Source organism: Megalops cyprinoides, chromosome 23 (assembly GCF_013368585.1).
Source record: "Megalops cyprinoides isolate fMegCyp1 chromosome 23, fMegCyp1.pri, whole genome shotgun sequence".
In the NCBI taxonomy this organism is placed as follows: Eukaryota; Metazoa; Chordata; class Actinopteri; order Elopiformes; family Megalopidae; genus Megalops; species Megalops cyprinoides.
Window position 1 is genome coordinate 12,752,280 of NC_050605.1, and position 17,153 is coordinate 12,769,432.

Below are 17,153 nucleotides of genomic sequence, written 5' to 3' on the forward strand. Positions count from 1 at the left end.
CCTTGGCAGTAATATTACAGGATTGATGATACAAAGTGCTTATGTTACATTTGTTTTTTTGTTGTTGCTGCTGTTGTGTTTTTTAAACCAAGGGACTTTGTTCATGGGAAAGTTGGATTGATAGTAGGATTATGTGTTGTGGAAATAGTTCTTGTAAAAAAAGAGTGTGAAAACATGAAAATCTGAACCAATTTTTCTTTAGTTTACAATATAAACTGTATTACTTTTTGTGTAATGATGCAATAGAAATAAGGTTATGTAGGCAGGCCTGTGCATCAAGATTTCTCTTCTTTCTCTTGCAGGTAGTATACTGCAATGTGTAGTCTTTCACTCTTGTGACACTCTGGTATCTATGGATAAATCTGATGTTATACAAATAGCCTCTTTTCATGACAAAAATGAAAACGCAAAATTCCTTATTTTTCATTAAAAATGTATATTTGATCATAAAAGTGTTTTACATCATAGTCACTGTTATTGTCTATTCTACTAGATTTTCTCCAGCATAAACACCACAGGTGGCATTTCTATCTCAGTGTATGTAATACAGCACAGAGGGTATTGCTCGGGGACCACAAGGATAGTTCCACAACTCTTTACATGTACAGTATAACAGTCAATAACAGAGACAACACTTCCTTCTCCTCTTTGATGCGTTTACATTGTATAAATGGCCTGTACCCTGCAATATCACATTCATATTGTGTGGCACATCAGTAACCTGTGAGATATGTTCTCTGTAAAACCACTTCTTGGGCACTGTAAGCACATGACATCTCCACTCATGATGCGTGGACCCCCTGAATTTATCTTGCGATGTTTCAGAATGTCTGCGTCAAGGCAACATGTATGTAGCACTGTTACGTGGTTGCGTACGCACAGTTCACGTAGTCCTGTTTGCTTCGCCCTATCGCCTTGATCATTGTCCTCATTTTTTCCTGTTTGTTTTGTTTTCTTGTTTTTTTTGTAGGTAGCCCACAATATTATAATAAAACGTTTTTTTTTAGGAATTGTTTGATACGTCGATAACTGTGGCTTTAACTTCCACTGCGGCGGACAAGCCTTTACCAGAAAGGAAAAGCCTTGTCAAAGGAGAGTACAGCCCCCCCACAGGACTCAGGGAGGGTTTCAACTGAGATTTTCTCAAGTCGCCAAAAGAGTGCTGCTTCCTCAGGGACACAGAAATGAGCGAACAGGCCACAGAAATCACACCAAGAAGCACGGCAATAACAGCAATCACCGTTGTGTCCCACGCCTCGTTATTTTTTACAGCAAGCTCGAGCCCTTTAGTGGTGACATTGACACATTTCCTGCTGCGTTTGTGGTGGATGCTGGGAATGTCGACACACACCTCGTATTGGGTAGAGGGGCTCAGACGTGTTAGATTGTACACCTTCACGTCGGACGGCACTCTCGCAGCGAACGCCATGGCGGGAAGGTCCGCCGTCGACGTGGTGGACCACTTAATATTCGGGGCCAGGCTGCCTTGGGAGGCCTTCCAAGAAACCAGTACGGAGTCTGGCTGCACAGATTTGATGTTTATTTTCAGTGACCCATTTACGGGCTGCGGGAAGTAGCCATTGACCTCAACCAAAACTGATTTGAGGTCCGCTCCGACAAGGTTGTGCGCGACGCAGGTGTACAGCCCGGCCTCACGCTCTGTCACGTCGTAGATGTCAAAGGTGCCCTCAGGGTACATGCGGTACTTTTCTGAGACAGTGTTGGGCAGGACGCGGTCCCCCGAAGGCGTGATCCAGTAGATGTCCGGCTCGGGTTCTGCGAAGGCCCGGCAGTGCAGGGAAATCGAGCTCCCGTTGTCTGCCCTGACACGCCGGGGCAGGCTCTCGGGCGAGATGAGCGGGAGGCAGATCTCCATCATCTCCCTGAAATGGACCTGCCTGACCCGCTGGCCCTCGTACTCTGGCGGCTCGGCGCAGAACAAAGACTCGGGCTCCATAAAGCGGATGCGGGTTTTGTTCATATTTATCCAGCGGACAACGCAGTCGCAGCGGATGGGATTGCTGTGCATGCTCACCTCCCTGAGATTTGGCAGAGATTCAACTGTAATCCGATGCAGGGCGCTGAGGGCATTGCTGTTTAGCATTAGCGTCTCCAGCTTGGGCAGCTTGTAGAAAGCGTTGGGGTGAATGTACGACAGTTTAGGGTTGTTTGTTGCCTCAATTTTTGTCAACTCAGGCAAGTTATTCAGAGCAAAGCTGTCGATGGACACCAGCTCGGGCATGCTGTTTATCCCCAACTCTTTCAAGTGAAGCATATCCATAAAGTCACCCCTCTGTATTCTCTGAATGGGGTTCTTGTTAAGATCCAAAAACTTAAGGCTCTGGACTCTTTTCAGAGCGGCGTGGGGCACTTGTATAAACGTGTTGTCGTAAAACGAGATGCTCTCCAAATTGTTGAGGCCGTCCAAAGCTCGGTCCGGCATTTCTGACAGATTCATTCTCGCCAGGACCAGGGTGCGAAGGTTGATAAGCGGCTTAAAGTTCATATCTTGGATTTTAATGATTGGATTTTCTCCAATCATCAGGATCTCCAGCCGAGGGGTGGCCTCGAACCATTGGCTGTTGATCATCTGCAGCCTGTTTGAGTTCAGGTGGAGTCTCAGGAGGTTACGAAGCCCCAGGAAGGCCCCAGGAGCAATGAAGGAGATTAGGTTGTGGTTAATATACAGCTCCTGAAGACTGGTCAGGTCGACGAGGCAATTGTCAGGCAGGGTGCGAATCCAGTTCTCCTCCATGTGCAGGGACAGAAGCTGTGGAAGGCGTCCCAGGTTGATATTGCTCATTGAGGACAGATTGTTTTGAGATAAGTCTATCTCGGTGATGTTGAGCAGGTAATCCAGGGGTTTCTCAATCTTGGCAATACTGTTCGTCTGGAGCAACAAGACCTGGGTGTCCGCAGGTAATCTCTCAGGTAGAAGAAAAAGTCCCAAGTCATTACAGTCAATAGTTGGAGCTTCCATATAAATAGAGCTGGGAGAAAACCATGGTCTGATTTCACACACACACAGCTGAGGGCAATCAGCTTTCTCCTCTGAGGCAAGAACAAAGGCAGTCACTGAAAGCCCCACTAAAAAACAAACCACAAATGACATATCCTTCATCTTGGCCCGATTCCCTTCAGTAAGTAATTGGTCCTTACGGAGTCAGTGGTTTAGTACCGTTAACTTCACAAATTATGGATCGTTTGTTACCAGGACAAGAACCTCGCACATTTCCTCCGACGGGTGTCCCCTAAGCTATGGCTCGCCGTCGCGTTGTCCTTGGCTGAAAGGAGAGATCTTTCAATTACCTTGCACGAGGTTGTCATGCGTGCAGAATATGTGAAGGTCAATGTATCCTTCGGGGAGCAGGGCTGCCGAACACATGGATGGGTGAAGTATGCTGGTCTCTTCTGAGGACAAACCACTCTACCTTCTTGCCTTTCTTATCTTCTGTCACTGTCACATGTCAATTTCCATCTGGAAAAATGAAAGAAAAAATGATGAATACGACAGCATGTCACATAGACAGAAACATAGACATTGCTTACATTGCATTACATAAAAACAATGGAACATATAAAGTTATGAATATAAATTGCCTTAAACACATCTGTCTTGCTTTGAATTTGCGCTGACTAATAAGAGCTTTGCTATTGATAAATGCGATATGACATTAAAGCTTCTGAAGTAAGCAAGATTAGTAAATGGTGGAAAGTAAGTCTCTTTTAGAGAAATGACTGACTGCATTCACAGAATATTGTAGAACGAGATGCGTGTGGCTTAGGCATTAGATTCAGCTTTTCACCAACTTCACCAACTTTTAAACATACAGTATAATACACAAACTATATGTGTGTGTGTGGAGAGGGGGAGTATCTGTGTGTCTGTGTGCATGTAAGAGTATATCAAAAAAACCATTAGTTAAATTTGACCCTAATTCATCATTTCAATGTGAACCAATGCTTATAACTTTTAGAAATGCATACTTAAGTTACATTCAGCAATACTCTAATTAATCATTTAGTGTTGGTTGTCCTGTAATGACATGTTTCTTTTCAAAATATCACAACCTATGAAAATTCTGCAGATCCTTTGCACTTCACACTATATCAAATCCATTTGCATTTCCACTGGATTTAATTGACTCAAGTGTTCTGTCATGAAGCACTCCTGCATCATGCAATGGTGGATCAGCAGATCTCTGGGAAAGACCTTTATTTCAGAGATCCACCTGCTGAATAAACTTTAATTAACGGCCTCTGAAGAATAAAGAATAATATACCATTTAAATGTTTCATTTAAATGGTATAGCATTTTCTGAAACTGAAATTTATCAGGTTTAACTCTTTTATGCCTACCTACTAAATAACAACTTTGCAACTTAGGAGGCAAGGTATCATTGTTTATTATTCTCTGTTCTGCAGAAAAAAGTGTTTTCCTGTGTTGATTTGTATGACGAAGTAGGCGAGCTCCTGATTTGCACAATAAAACACAGAGGTATGTGCCTTGAGCATCATAATAATGCTCACATTCTGCTATGTGTACCAAGCTCTGTGTATTGTAAGTAGATTGCTACCAGCTTCAGTATATTAGTCACTGTTGATTTCAAGCTAGCAAACAGATGGCTGATTTGAAGTCGGTGTGCACCTTGCAAGCTAGTCCAATGTTGCCAGCCAGAAAGAGGAAGAGGACAAACACAAAAATCAATACACACATGTGAAAGTACCAATTAGCTAGATGGCCACCTACCTACAAATATAAAATTACATTTAACTGCCTGGGTAGTTTGGGAATGTAACTAAATAAGTAAATGAATGAATGCATGAATAAATAAATAAAATGGTACATAACTGAGTAATGGACACACTCTAGTTATTCGGCTCCAGGATATCATGTCTAGAGCGAAAAAAACATTGTTATTCTCATATAATTAGCTAGTGGGATACGAAGATAAGCTACTGTTGCTGAATAGATACTATCATATCATTAATATGACAAACTAGTCCCCAGTACAAAGACTAAAATATAGGTATAAGTCAAATATTCATATAATGCCAATGCAAATAAGTATAATTATTCATACTTTAAAATACAGTTAAACATGAAATACAATATAAGCATTCAATACTAAGACATACACTGTGTTGGGAGAAAAAGATGTAAAGCAGTCTTCAGACAGGTGCTTATTTAGCTACAGGACAATAAAGGACAGTGTTTGTGTAGCTCTACCTGGGTTTTTGACCGCAGTGCTTTTGATGCAGGGATGGAACACCAGATACAGTCCTTTTCCTCTCTGGGAAGCGAAGCTTTTATGCTTCCCAAAGGCAGCATCTCAGATGATTGCAAACACTTCTGTTTTTACTGGCCGTATTAATTGAGGGAGAAAAATAGGCCGAGAAAATGGTTTTGCACCGCAGCTTTGATGTGCTGTTCACTCTGCCTTCACATTCGTTTGATGTGTACATACGTGAAGGCAAATGGGAATCAGAGGGAAAATCAACAGCCTGTTGTATTCAGATTCCTGCATACCCTGGAAAAATTGCACGCAGGTGGTTTTGGTGGGGGGGGGGACATTGTGCAGTGTGGAAGCCTAATTTCCTAATATAGAAGGTGATGATATTTCCACGCTAAGGAAATGCTGAAAAATGCAGTGCTGGCAAAGGGCTTTTTCCTCTTGTAGATTTACTAAATTGAAATTCAGCATGTATTTATGAAAGGAAAAAGGAAAAAGACAATCTCATTATTTCCCTACACCAAATATTTTAGGATCACAGATTTTTGACCATTTGGTCTAAAATAGTATTGGCCTGATACCTTATAACGAAGAGCTGATTACATGTGGTTTCTAGAGGCAAAATCAACCACTCCGTAAAGGTAGCTTATTTTGGCTGCACTATATTGATGCTTTGATTAATGTATGTTTGACCTTGAGTGAACAAAGGCCACTGCACTCCACGGTGGTGTTAAAAGAAGTTGCCTGTAGCAGCAGACGTGAACAGTCATACGCAAAAGAAGCCCTTTTGCAATCTCAGTACTCACTTGTATGAATCAGTAGATTCATCTTCCACATGAATTGATACAAACTGCTTGGAAACATAGTTGGTATCATTTGCATCAGTTTCTCTTCAACATTCAGTCAGTTGTGGAGTTAAGTAAGGGAGAAACTTCAGTCATGATTATGAAAAATGATCATAATTAAGGCCATGTAACAATTAAGAGATGACCATGGAAAATCACAAGCAGAAAAAAATTAAGTATAAATGTCCTTGTTTCAACTTTAATGGGCTGAAAACTTCAGAAAACAGGCAACAGTGTGCAAATGCTACTGCACACAGTTTCTGCAAATTTAGTTAAAACTGCTACATGAAAGGTTATTGCTAAATACTCAAAGGTGACATTTACTTTTAATGAAGTGTTGAGTTAATGTTAATACACCATGTAACATTAGTATAGATTACAAGCAATGATAATAAAAGCTATTTCTATCAACGAACTGGCTAATCGTGCAGTGTGAAGTCCTTCAGTGACCTTTTTTAATGAAAAATCTTCCGGGTTAATAGTGATACAATGACAACTTATAGTATGACAGAATCCTTGGGACTGGTCTTTGTCAACATACTGCAAGTCTGTTTGATACTAACAAAGCCAAATATCTTCACCTTGCAATGCTGGTGACTTGCAATTCACTCCCTAAGAGTGCTTGAGTCTTTTACTACGTTTGAAGAGATTTAAGTGTTTATAGATACCTGTACAGTTCACACTGCAAAATATTTTTCATTCTAAGGATGACTTGATTACCAGGCTTTCGCATTACCAGGCTGTCGCATTTCATTCAATAACACGCTGTTTCAGAACAGGGGGAAGCCACCTTGGGCAAATTTGCACTATGAAAAACAATTGTGGAAGAACATACATTACATTAGGCCTGCAGCCAAATCAAACACCTTGGCGTTGCTGTTAAAAGAATTTCATTAAGTGTGTATGTTTCCATGACTTATCACATTTACCGTATATATTTCCATGGTTAATTCTCAGATCCTGCTTCCTTGTCTAAAACTGGAGGTCTATTTACAATTTATTTGCAATGACATATGTCTCTCTTGTACAGTCAATTTATTATTAGTATTTTCCTCTCCTTTCTTTTGTTTATTAGCTTACATGGGTAGAGTCATCTTCTTCATTCAAAAGGTTTTGAGTGAATATATAGCGTAAACAACTGTGTCTTGTCACTGGGGCAACGGATGGACAAGAAGAGCAGAGAGGAAGAGTGGCGTGCTCCGACAATCTCTCTTTCCACTTCACCAGCCAGAGAAGCAACGATAAAAGCTCTGAACACTGCAGTTATGAGCCACCAGGCCCGGCTGGAGAGAAGGCAAAGTTCAGTCCTCTGGCCCCAGTCGGGACTGTGGATTAGAATGTGCTTTTGGATGCGACCGAGGTATACTGTTTTTCCTGAGCAACAAGCCAACCACCCTCTAAATCCTTCAAGTCACTGCCTTCCTCTTTCAGCACAGCAATTCCCATGTAGTGCTTGCTGTAACATTCTGCCTTCAGAGTGCAGGGCATTGCAAGTACCCGATTAGGCATGCTGTTTACTTCATCCATACTTATTCATATTGTCTCTTTCTTAATGAGTAACATTTTTAGTGTAACAGTAGCATTTTTTTTACTATTAGTGTTACAGTAGCTATACAGATTCCTATGAATACTGTATACAGTATAATGCATAGCACGAAGAATGGGTATCAGTTATGAATAAATGTCTGGCCTAATTAATGTGTTTGTTCACCACACTGATTGCGTTGATATTGGTGTACTGCATGAGTCTATGGTGTCTGCGATTCTATGCTTTATTTGTAAGACTCCCCTGACAGATGAGTTCATGCATCCAGCTGTTTGAGTTCTACCCTGGTGTTTGATGAACCAAATGAAGTCATATTGCTTCCTGTTCTGTAGCCTATGTGAAAGCATCAGATTATGACAAATGGAGGCACTGTTTGACCAGAGGAAATGAATTGCCCATTTTCTAAATGCATTCAGCTATGCAATATTTCTCTCAGAATTTCTCACTAGCCTTGCTTTCATGTAGCGAGCCTACAGTTGGAGGACAGCTCAACAGGGAGCTGTTGACCGCAGAGTGTTCATATGAACTGATGAAACTTTTATGCGTCTGTGAGTGCTGAAGTGAATAATATTTCAAATGGTTTTTCTCTTCAACGTTTGCAATCAACCATTATAAGAATTCAATTTCAGATTATAATCTGCAGTTACTAACTAACTCTTTTGAGAACAAGGTTAGTTGGTGCATTGTTATTTTTCTTGGTGTTAATGAATAATTACATGTTCATAAATAATGAAAAAATGGGTTACAATATACTGCAAAGCAGGAAGGACATTTTAAAAGGAAGAGGGAACAACTTCATGCTCTCCCAATGTCTAATTGCATATTTTATCACTTTAAATACTCAACACACTATGTAACAGGGTCTCTGGTAGTTATTTTATTCACAGCCATGGAAGGAAACAAGGATCCTGTGATCCATTCCTACTATAATACAAGAGCATACTAAAGAGAATGTGAGGAGAAATTGAGAATGGGAGGTGACCTTCTGATGTATTCCAACAGCATTGTAGTGGAGTTGAAATGCCTTTCTAGTCTTTATATCATAAGCCAAGTGAGTCATAATGAGATAATAGAGTCTGTTATTCAATAAACTGTGTTTGACAAAGAAGGGAAGGAGAAAAAAGGAATTTCACAGGTTTTTTTTTTTTTAATTCACTAAAACACATGTACCATTTTGATTGTTTTTCTCTTAAGGTGGTCTCAGAGAACAGAACAGAATGTTGCAACACCAGAACAAAGGCAAAGTTTCCTAAGGTTACGTTTCGGGCTTTGACTTCACCACTTTTGAAGATGTCTCATACAGCACACAGCTTATTACAGATATGACCAGTGATGATCCATCGCACTGTCTAGTGATGTGAGGTCAAGTATGTGGGAGAAACACACCTCTGTGTGTTTGTCCTATTATCTTCCTCTGAACAGGAATTACAGTCCAGTTGTAAACATTACAATATCGCCTCCACCATTTCAAAGTTCAGTGAAATCTAGCAAAAAAACCTCACACGATTCTCTACAAATCTCAATCCATAGCACATCAGGTCTCCCTCTGGGAGGCGTGATTTATTTCAGCAACAAACATCCAAAGAAATAATACATAACAAATTAGAAAAAAAGAGAAAATATATTTTTTGGGCATTAACTAGAATTATGGTTCCCTAACTATGTGTACACCGCAGTGCACTTGATTACCTGTCAACCCTACAAAATAAAAAAAATGAACCACTTGGTAGCAGAAATGCACTTGTTTCAATACAGACTCACTAAAGTCCAATGGCCCAGTCTGTAATGGTAGTTTTTTTTTTTTTTTTTAAAGAGAACCTTAGCTCAAGATTGATGAGGGAATTTGGCAATGTTCTAGCTCAGGTGGAAACCAGAATGAGTAAAAACAGAGGGATTGCAGCTTGTTGAAGTTAAGCGGTAATAACATTTTTAATGCCTAGCGCTGTGTTTACAAAGAAACGCACAGTTAATACCAGGGCAAATGCAATCGTAAGATGGATGCTCTGAATCGCACACAATATAGGATGCCAGAATGAGCCATTTTGCACTGCTGTCATTGGGCGATAGCACCAGGGCCCTACGCCGAGATGTAAGGATTTCAGAAATAATCACAAACATGTATAGTGGACGAGAAACGGAGACCCAGCAATACTGAAACAGCTCAGCATGGTCTTCTCCATTGCTCCATGTTTTTAAATACTGTAAATTGTAAATACTGAAACTTGGTTTAGCTGGGCTAGTTCTAAAATATATTTAAACTGGAGCAAAATACAACATACATAAACAAACCGTATTGCAGGAAGGCCTTACTATATTAGCCCTAATAAGCCAATATATTGTTCTTACTGTGTGGTAGTGCGTAACTAAAATTGCAATCCCAAGGTTGCAATCCCAGGTAATACACTGCTTTTGTACCTTGAACAAGGTTATCGCACAGCCTTGCTTTGATGAATGCCCATCCACGGCAAAGGAGAATATATCAGATGCAGGGTATGTAAAATATTAACAATAAATTAATGACTCTGAAAGGTAGGTTTATGTCTCAATTTCTGGAGTACACACATTGTATGCTGGGAGACAGTTGCCTGTATATTATTCTGTTAATAACATAAAAAAAACATTGCATCCACTCTGCAGTCAGGTTCTCCACTCTTATTTAGCGGGATGTGATATTGATTGCTCTCCGTCTCTCACTTGCTGTGATGTGTTTGACCCCCATACCCTTTGCCAAGCCGCTCCCCATTGCTGCCCTGAATTTTTACATCATCCTAACTAAACGGGAGAAGCCGCGGACCTCCGAGCCTGCCTTCTCGGTGGTGGAGCTAAAGAGTGGGAGGCGCCGAAACCGAACTCCCCCTCATACCTAAAAGGCATTGATTTAGCATTTAGGTTTTCCAGGGTGAAGCAGAGTTCATTAAACAGGACGGTGGCAATGCAGCGTATGCAGAGAGAAATTTTTGTGTGGAATGCTTCCCATTACACCTGCTCGGCTGCGCCCGCAAATAAGCAGTGAGTCAACAATTCATTAGGAATCAATGTGAGGCTGTCAGACTGCACAGAGATAGGCTTTCAGGCCTTTCTCTGTCTCCAGCAAGAGAGAATGCATGCAAAAATCAAACATAATCAGCCTGCTGACTTACGCCCTAATGTATATAACCGCCATATCTGAGTATTAACCAGCTGCAGGAATGTCTTATTTCAGATGCTGGATACTGGGATACATTCAGAAAGGAGAAAATAACGTTCAGAAAGTCTCCTCAAATTGAATCTGCAGGTGGATGCACAGCACTCTGTATTTATATAAATAATATATGAGTGGTCAATAGGCCTCACGTCTGCTGGGAACAATCTAACACAGCTGATGAAATCAATCAATCTTTATATAACATTGAAATTCGTTTAACACTTGACAGGCCTTCAGTATTACGACTTCACATGACAAATAGTCTACTCTGCTCTCCTTTGATTTGCTTCTGTAGGTTAAACCTGAGGTGAAGCAGGTTTACCCTAATATTTGCAGTTGCAGTTTTAACCTACCATTGAACAGGACACATTGAAATAGACACTGCTGTGTGCATGTGTGCAGGCTGTTTCCTCAGATCACTGCAGAAAAGCCATTGTCATATGCCTCATTCACACTTAATGCACAACATACATCTTTCACATACCATAACAATGGCTGTTACTGTAGTTTTTGGTGTAAAATTGCAAGAACTTACATGCCACAGCTGGGAAACTACATTTTTTGTATTTACTACAATCATGTATTGATTAGTTATTGCCATGGTCATTTTGTCTTTTTTTGTTGTTGTGAAACATCAAAAATGTTAATGAGCTACTCATGGCTAACTGATCTACATACAGTCCAGTGTGATTTTCCATGTGGTGTCCACGTGTTCTATAATAGCTTTGCAACTTGATATGTGTTTTCTTTTTCTTCCCATTTATTACATACTATTCAAATCAATTAGTTGATCCATTCATCTATGAGTCTAATGTGCACACAATGCTTTAATGCCGTGTTTCCCAACCCTGCTCCTGGAGGCACACTGTCCTGCATATCTTCTATGTATCCTTGCTGCTTGACAAAATCAGGTGTGCTCAGCTAATCAAAAGTGCCACTGATGAGTTCAGTCAGGTAGGTAGAGCAGGGATAGATAGAAGATATGCAGGACGGTGTGCCTTCAGGAGCAGGGTTGGGAAACGCTGCTTTAATGTATATGTAATATGGTGGACTATGGTAGCATTCACACACAAAAACAAAATGATACTTTCATGGAAATCAATGCACAGAAAGCCAGCATTCCAAAATACGAAGGACCATGAATGTAAAAACCACTGCCTTTTTTTTTTGTGCGGGCTACATTCCATTTTTCATAAATGGTCTTTTTCAAAGGGAAAATTGTGCCTTGGCAACTGTCATTTCTCTCTGAATATGAGCCTGGCGTGGAGCACATTCATTTTGTGGAGAGGAAATCGAAGTTGGCCAGGCTATATTGTCAGAAGTCCTTTACTGTCATCATTCACAAAGGTCCCCTGCATTAACGGTCTCCTTACCATACTAGTTGTTCAACTTCCCATTGACAAATGAACAACATGACGTAAATAGCCAGGGCATGGTGTTGAACCAACTGCTCCCTCTGTATGAGGGCAAAATGCAATACCATATCATCAGAGGCATGTCCACCGGAATGACTTATAATGGGAGTTTAGGAAGTTCTGTCAGCACAGTAACGTGGCTGGAATGTAGAACATGAAATCTAAAATCAATATGCCAGCATGCTGTTAGTAGCCCCAAGATTAAAGAACGCATGAAAATGACAGCGATATTTTCAAAGGCAAATAAATATCAACCAGTGCTTTCACATTTAAACGGCTGTTAACAGCAAAGGTTTAGATTTGATGAGGCGGATTTATCAGGGTCAGATAAGGTCCATTAATTCACATGGGCAAAGCAGAAGGCACTGAAAGTTCAACAGCTACTGTTCACCTCAACTGTTAAGATGTATGTATCAGTTTAGTATCATTAAAATGTTAACAGTGCTGCTGTTTTCTGGGCTTTATATGTGTACATACATTCTCTACACGCAGAGAAACACAGCATACTGACTTGCAATATTATTTACTTTCATTCTTACTGAGATAGAAATGTAGGTAATATTTTCTTATGAAGTACCTGCATACACATTATAATGCATTTATAGGGTTATGAATGCTTGATTCAAAGTGTTAACAATATGTGTAATGAAAAAAATGACGTCAATCATGCAGCCTTAACCCTGTGTGGGCTCTTACAGCGATTTCAAACATAATTCTAATACACTTTAATTCGCGGTAAAATAAACAGCTAAATTTGGATGAATTCAGACAGAAATTACCGCATCGCTTACCGCATACAGCAAGGGTGCAGGAGAAAACATTTACATTACACTGTATGAATAAGAGGTTGTTGTTGAATGGCTGTCTCCATCGAGAAGGTGTCTTGGCATGGCAGTGTCAATTAAGGAAGAGCTCAGAAGGCATCATGCCGATGTGGTGGTGGGGAAAACGGATCAGATTAACAGGCTGCTGGGGAGTTATGTGTGGAGCCCGGGAATTAAACGCGGTCCTGCGAAGAAAACGAGCTGCTGAGACTTACGGTTCGGATTGCAACAGGGTGATTTAAAGGAGAATGCAAAAGAAAATAAACAACTCCCGCCAGCCCGCGGGCATATTCTACCGGACACGCGTTGTGTGCTTTTCTCGCTGCGCAATAAGTAGGCTTTTTTGCAATCGTTGTCGACACTTACCGATCGTAAATATTTATGTAAACAGTACGTTTCTCGTACGGTCGGACTGCACAGTCACCGTTTTGACCGTTATTCATTTTAAGTGGGGGCTTCAGTCATGACTGAGTTTAATAACGGCGCTTCGTTATGGTACAAGCGCATACCTCCAAGGCATGCCTTGTGGTGGTGGGTCGAGGGCATAGGCAGTAGTAGAATACGTTTACATCTCCGATTCAGTTCTACCATGCATGGGAAAATAACCCCCAGCAAAGCCCTGGGCAGTTTTAGGGAAAGAATCACAACAAGCCCTCGGAGGTTTTCAGACACGGCGACTGTGGCAGGGACCAGCACTTGCCTCGTCTGCTACTCCATGACAACGTTTCCTCATCAAAGCCTAAAACTAAATACAAAATATATGTCTTGTTAACTTACTGGGAAAGCTGCACCAATCAACAACTGCAGTACCACAGCAGGTACAGTTAGACATCCGCGACAGATGCCAGGCGCATGAAAAGAGAGTCAAACTCACCAGCATAAACGCTGTCCGCCGCGTACGGTGCTGAATGTATTCCTTTTATCCCCCACCGTGCTGCATGTCAGCCAGCGAGACGGAGTGCAGCGCATATATGCAAAAGCACGTATCCTTCTTTTGACGGCGAGAGAGAGAGAGCACGGCTCTGCATCCAACTCCAATCGCGTTCCGCTCGCTGCTCCTACAGCCTCTGCCTCCACCACAGACACACGGTACAGGGAAGAGAACCGTGGAGAGCGCTTTTTTACTTTCCCCCTCCTTCTTTCTCCACAGTGCTTAGTGGTGCATCATTCACCCGATCAGCTGTCACATTGACACGATGCTGCCTGGCTGCTCAGCGGTCATTAATAACTGAGTTCCTCCTCCCCCGCCCCCCGAGTCCCCAGAGAGCAACCAATAGGCTTCGAGTTCCGAGGCGTAGCGCTCACGGCTGCCCGCGTCTGGTTGGCTGACGGCGGCTGTCTATCTGCTAACACCTCCCCTGAACTCCTGAGGCATCAGGGAAAAAGTGAGAGAATAGAGATCTGTTTCCATTAGTGCCTGCATCCTTCCTACAGACTCAGTGGGGCATTTGAGGCAATGTTTAACAATGTAGCGTCCCAAAGGGTCATTAGGGTAAGTCTGTGTCTTACAGAGAGTGGCAGTCATTTTCGTGCCGTCTTGCTGATGTGCTTGTGTCTGCAGCATTGCCAGCATTTCTCACTGATTTGTTCATTTTTTGACAGCTGCAGGCGGTATTTAGCATGGTTATTTATTTATTTATCAGCCCACAGATGAATATCTTTATGTTTCAGCAACGGATAGGTATGACAGTCTTCATCTCAAATTGGTTGTGTTATATGGTAACTCACAACACAGACCTTCAGCTGACAGGAGGGTCTGTACACACTTTGAGAACTGAAGAGACATTTCCTCAGTGAACCCCCCCACCAGTATGGTCTGTTTTGTGGTTTATTCAGAATGCTGACACACAAAGATGGGCCTCAAATTAAAAAGCAATCCATCTGGCAGATAGGCTGCTGTCAGCCCACATTGGCTTTATTATTATTTATATTTTCCAATGTGTTTAATGTTGCCCTTTCATTTGCTGTGTAATTAGCAGACATAGGAAATATGAAAATGTTTGATTTTCATGCCTGTACACCATTTCCACAAGATTCAATTGAAATGTAAGAATTTAAAGTCTTATTTAATATTGCAGAAATAATGAACAAGACACTACACATGACACAATCTTAACATGTTAATCTTATGACACAATCAATATAAAATGCATCTCAGTGTATCAATATGCCATATATATTTTTTCAAGATTTTTTACACTGTTCTGGGTATGCAGACACGAATTGAGACAGTTGGTATTTTTTTCCTCTCTTCCAACTGTTGCCAAAAAAGTTCAACTGCCTTGCCCTTACCATTTCTATAATAATGCTGTAACATGATTCCCAGAATATTCAGCCCCCAATGTCAAGTTTGAAAATGATAACTTTTTCAGATTAACAGTCACAGAGCCCTGTAGAATAGATGCAAGTTAACCATTGCATCATATATTGTCCTATATCAAAATTATGCACTGGATGTAAATATGTCCCTGGGAATAAATTCATTATGCGTAGGTGAACAAATGACAATATATAACATTTTAGGGTGGTTTTATAGTAATTATGCTCTCCAATTGCAATGCACTTAAAAAAAAAAGAAAGAGGACACGCCAGGTATCATGCATTAATTAATTGTACTGCATTTGCTGTGTAAATGTAATGAGTAGGGGTTGAGTGTACTTACTTTTATAAGGACTATTGACATTGCATTTTATTTTACATTTCATTCAATTCATTTTATTATCACACACACACACACACACACTAATATACTGTGTGTGTGTGTGTGTGTGTGTGTGTGTGTGTGTGTGTGTGTGTGTGCATGCGTGCGATTTTTTTGTAACAAGACACCACAAACCAATTTTATAAAGTGATTTGGCAATACCAAAGTGTACAGTAGTTTCTAGTGTGTATGATTTGCACATTCCAGCCCACACATAGAATTTCTGTTCCAGAAGCGGTTAGCGTTGTGACATCCAGATAATATGCAGGTCAATGTGCAATCAATATAATGCCAGTGATGAGATAATTCAATGGAGTTTTAAATGAAAGTTTAGGAAATTAGTTTTCAGACCATCCTTCACTGTGTCGCCCAAACCTGCTAAAGTGAGTTTTGTCATCCTCATGACCATCTTCTCTTATACCCTGATTCACACCACAGGGAATGTATGGTTCAGAACCACTGAGAATCACAGGATAACCACCTCAATGGGAAACCTCCCCTCAGTGAATGTGATTCTGAGGCTGTTTGAAAATGGACGCTGCCAGTTCTCATGAACTGGTGGTTTGAAGTCTTTTAGAGAGTGATTTTAAAAAAGCATCATGTATTTGACCCCTGGATAAAGGTTCTTCCCACAGATTCAGTTGTCATGCAACTCACCCTCCCCTTAGGCTATAGAAGTAGTTGTGAATGCGTGCAAAAACTTTTTTTCTGCCTGTTTTTGATGGGTTCCACTACAAGGAAATTGAACTTGTTTCAAATGGCACTAGTGTGAACAAAGTTATCAGACTTCCTTCACAAACCAGTCCATGATGTTCACAGCAACGGTGAAGCTGGTGAAGGGGTGTCTAAAAACATTTTATGCATGTGTGACCTCTAAGCCGAAACAGTCACATAGATGACAGCTGGGTCCAAGCTTCATATAGTGTCCCTTAAATCAAATTTCTATAAATACTTTGAACACACTAGTGAATAACTTTTTGAGTTTTAAGACTCAAGTTATTTTTCAGGTGCAAAGAAAATTCTGCTTATTAAGATTCATGCAGCTGCTATTAAAAAGGCGTGATTTATTAGTGATTACTTTTTTAATAAAATGGGTTTCACTGCAGCAAAGCTGGCCTCAGCATCTTCTTTGGTACAGTACCTCATTTTGCTTATTGTGAACCTCAGCTCTTGCAGTGCCCTCTTGAGATAATCAGGGCCTGCAAGAGCTGACCTAACGTGCATACCAACCCTTTTGCTGAGACTAGGGTTAGGCAATGTTTGTATTTTCTCATTGTCTTACATCAAATCACCTGAGAGGCTGTCTGAATTCAAGTTTGAAAAAAGTTTTCACGGAGAGAACACAAAGTAACTTCAGCTACATGCAGAATCGCCTGAGGACAAAGCTTCACTCCTGTGCGGATG

At 41.0% G+C, this 17,153-nt stretch overlaps 1 protein-coding gene across 1 annotated transcript; it reads right to left on the reverse strand.

Moving 5' to 3' along the window:
• Window positions 1-504: 504 nt before the first annotated feature.
• On the reverse strand, window positions 505-14,229 carry LOC118770389 (leucine-rich repeat neuronal protein 3-like). Its single transcript, XM_036518031.1, has 2 exons — window positions 13,923-14,229; window positions 505-3,478 (listed from the first exon to the last, which is right to left on the reverse strand). The coding sequence occupies exon 2, from the start codon at window positions 3,119-3,121 to the stop codon at window positions 1,004-1,006; it is 2,118 nt and encodes a 705-aa protein (XP_036373924.1). The 5' UTR covers window positions 3,122-3,478; window positions 13,923-14,229; the 3' UTR covers window positions 505-1,003.
• Window positions 14,230-17,153: the final 2,924 nt, after the last annotated feature.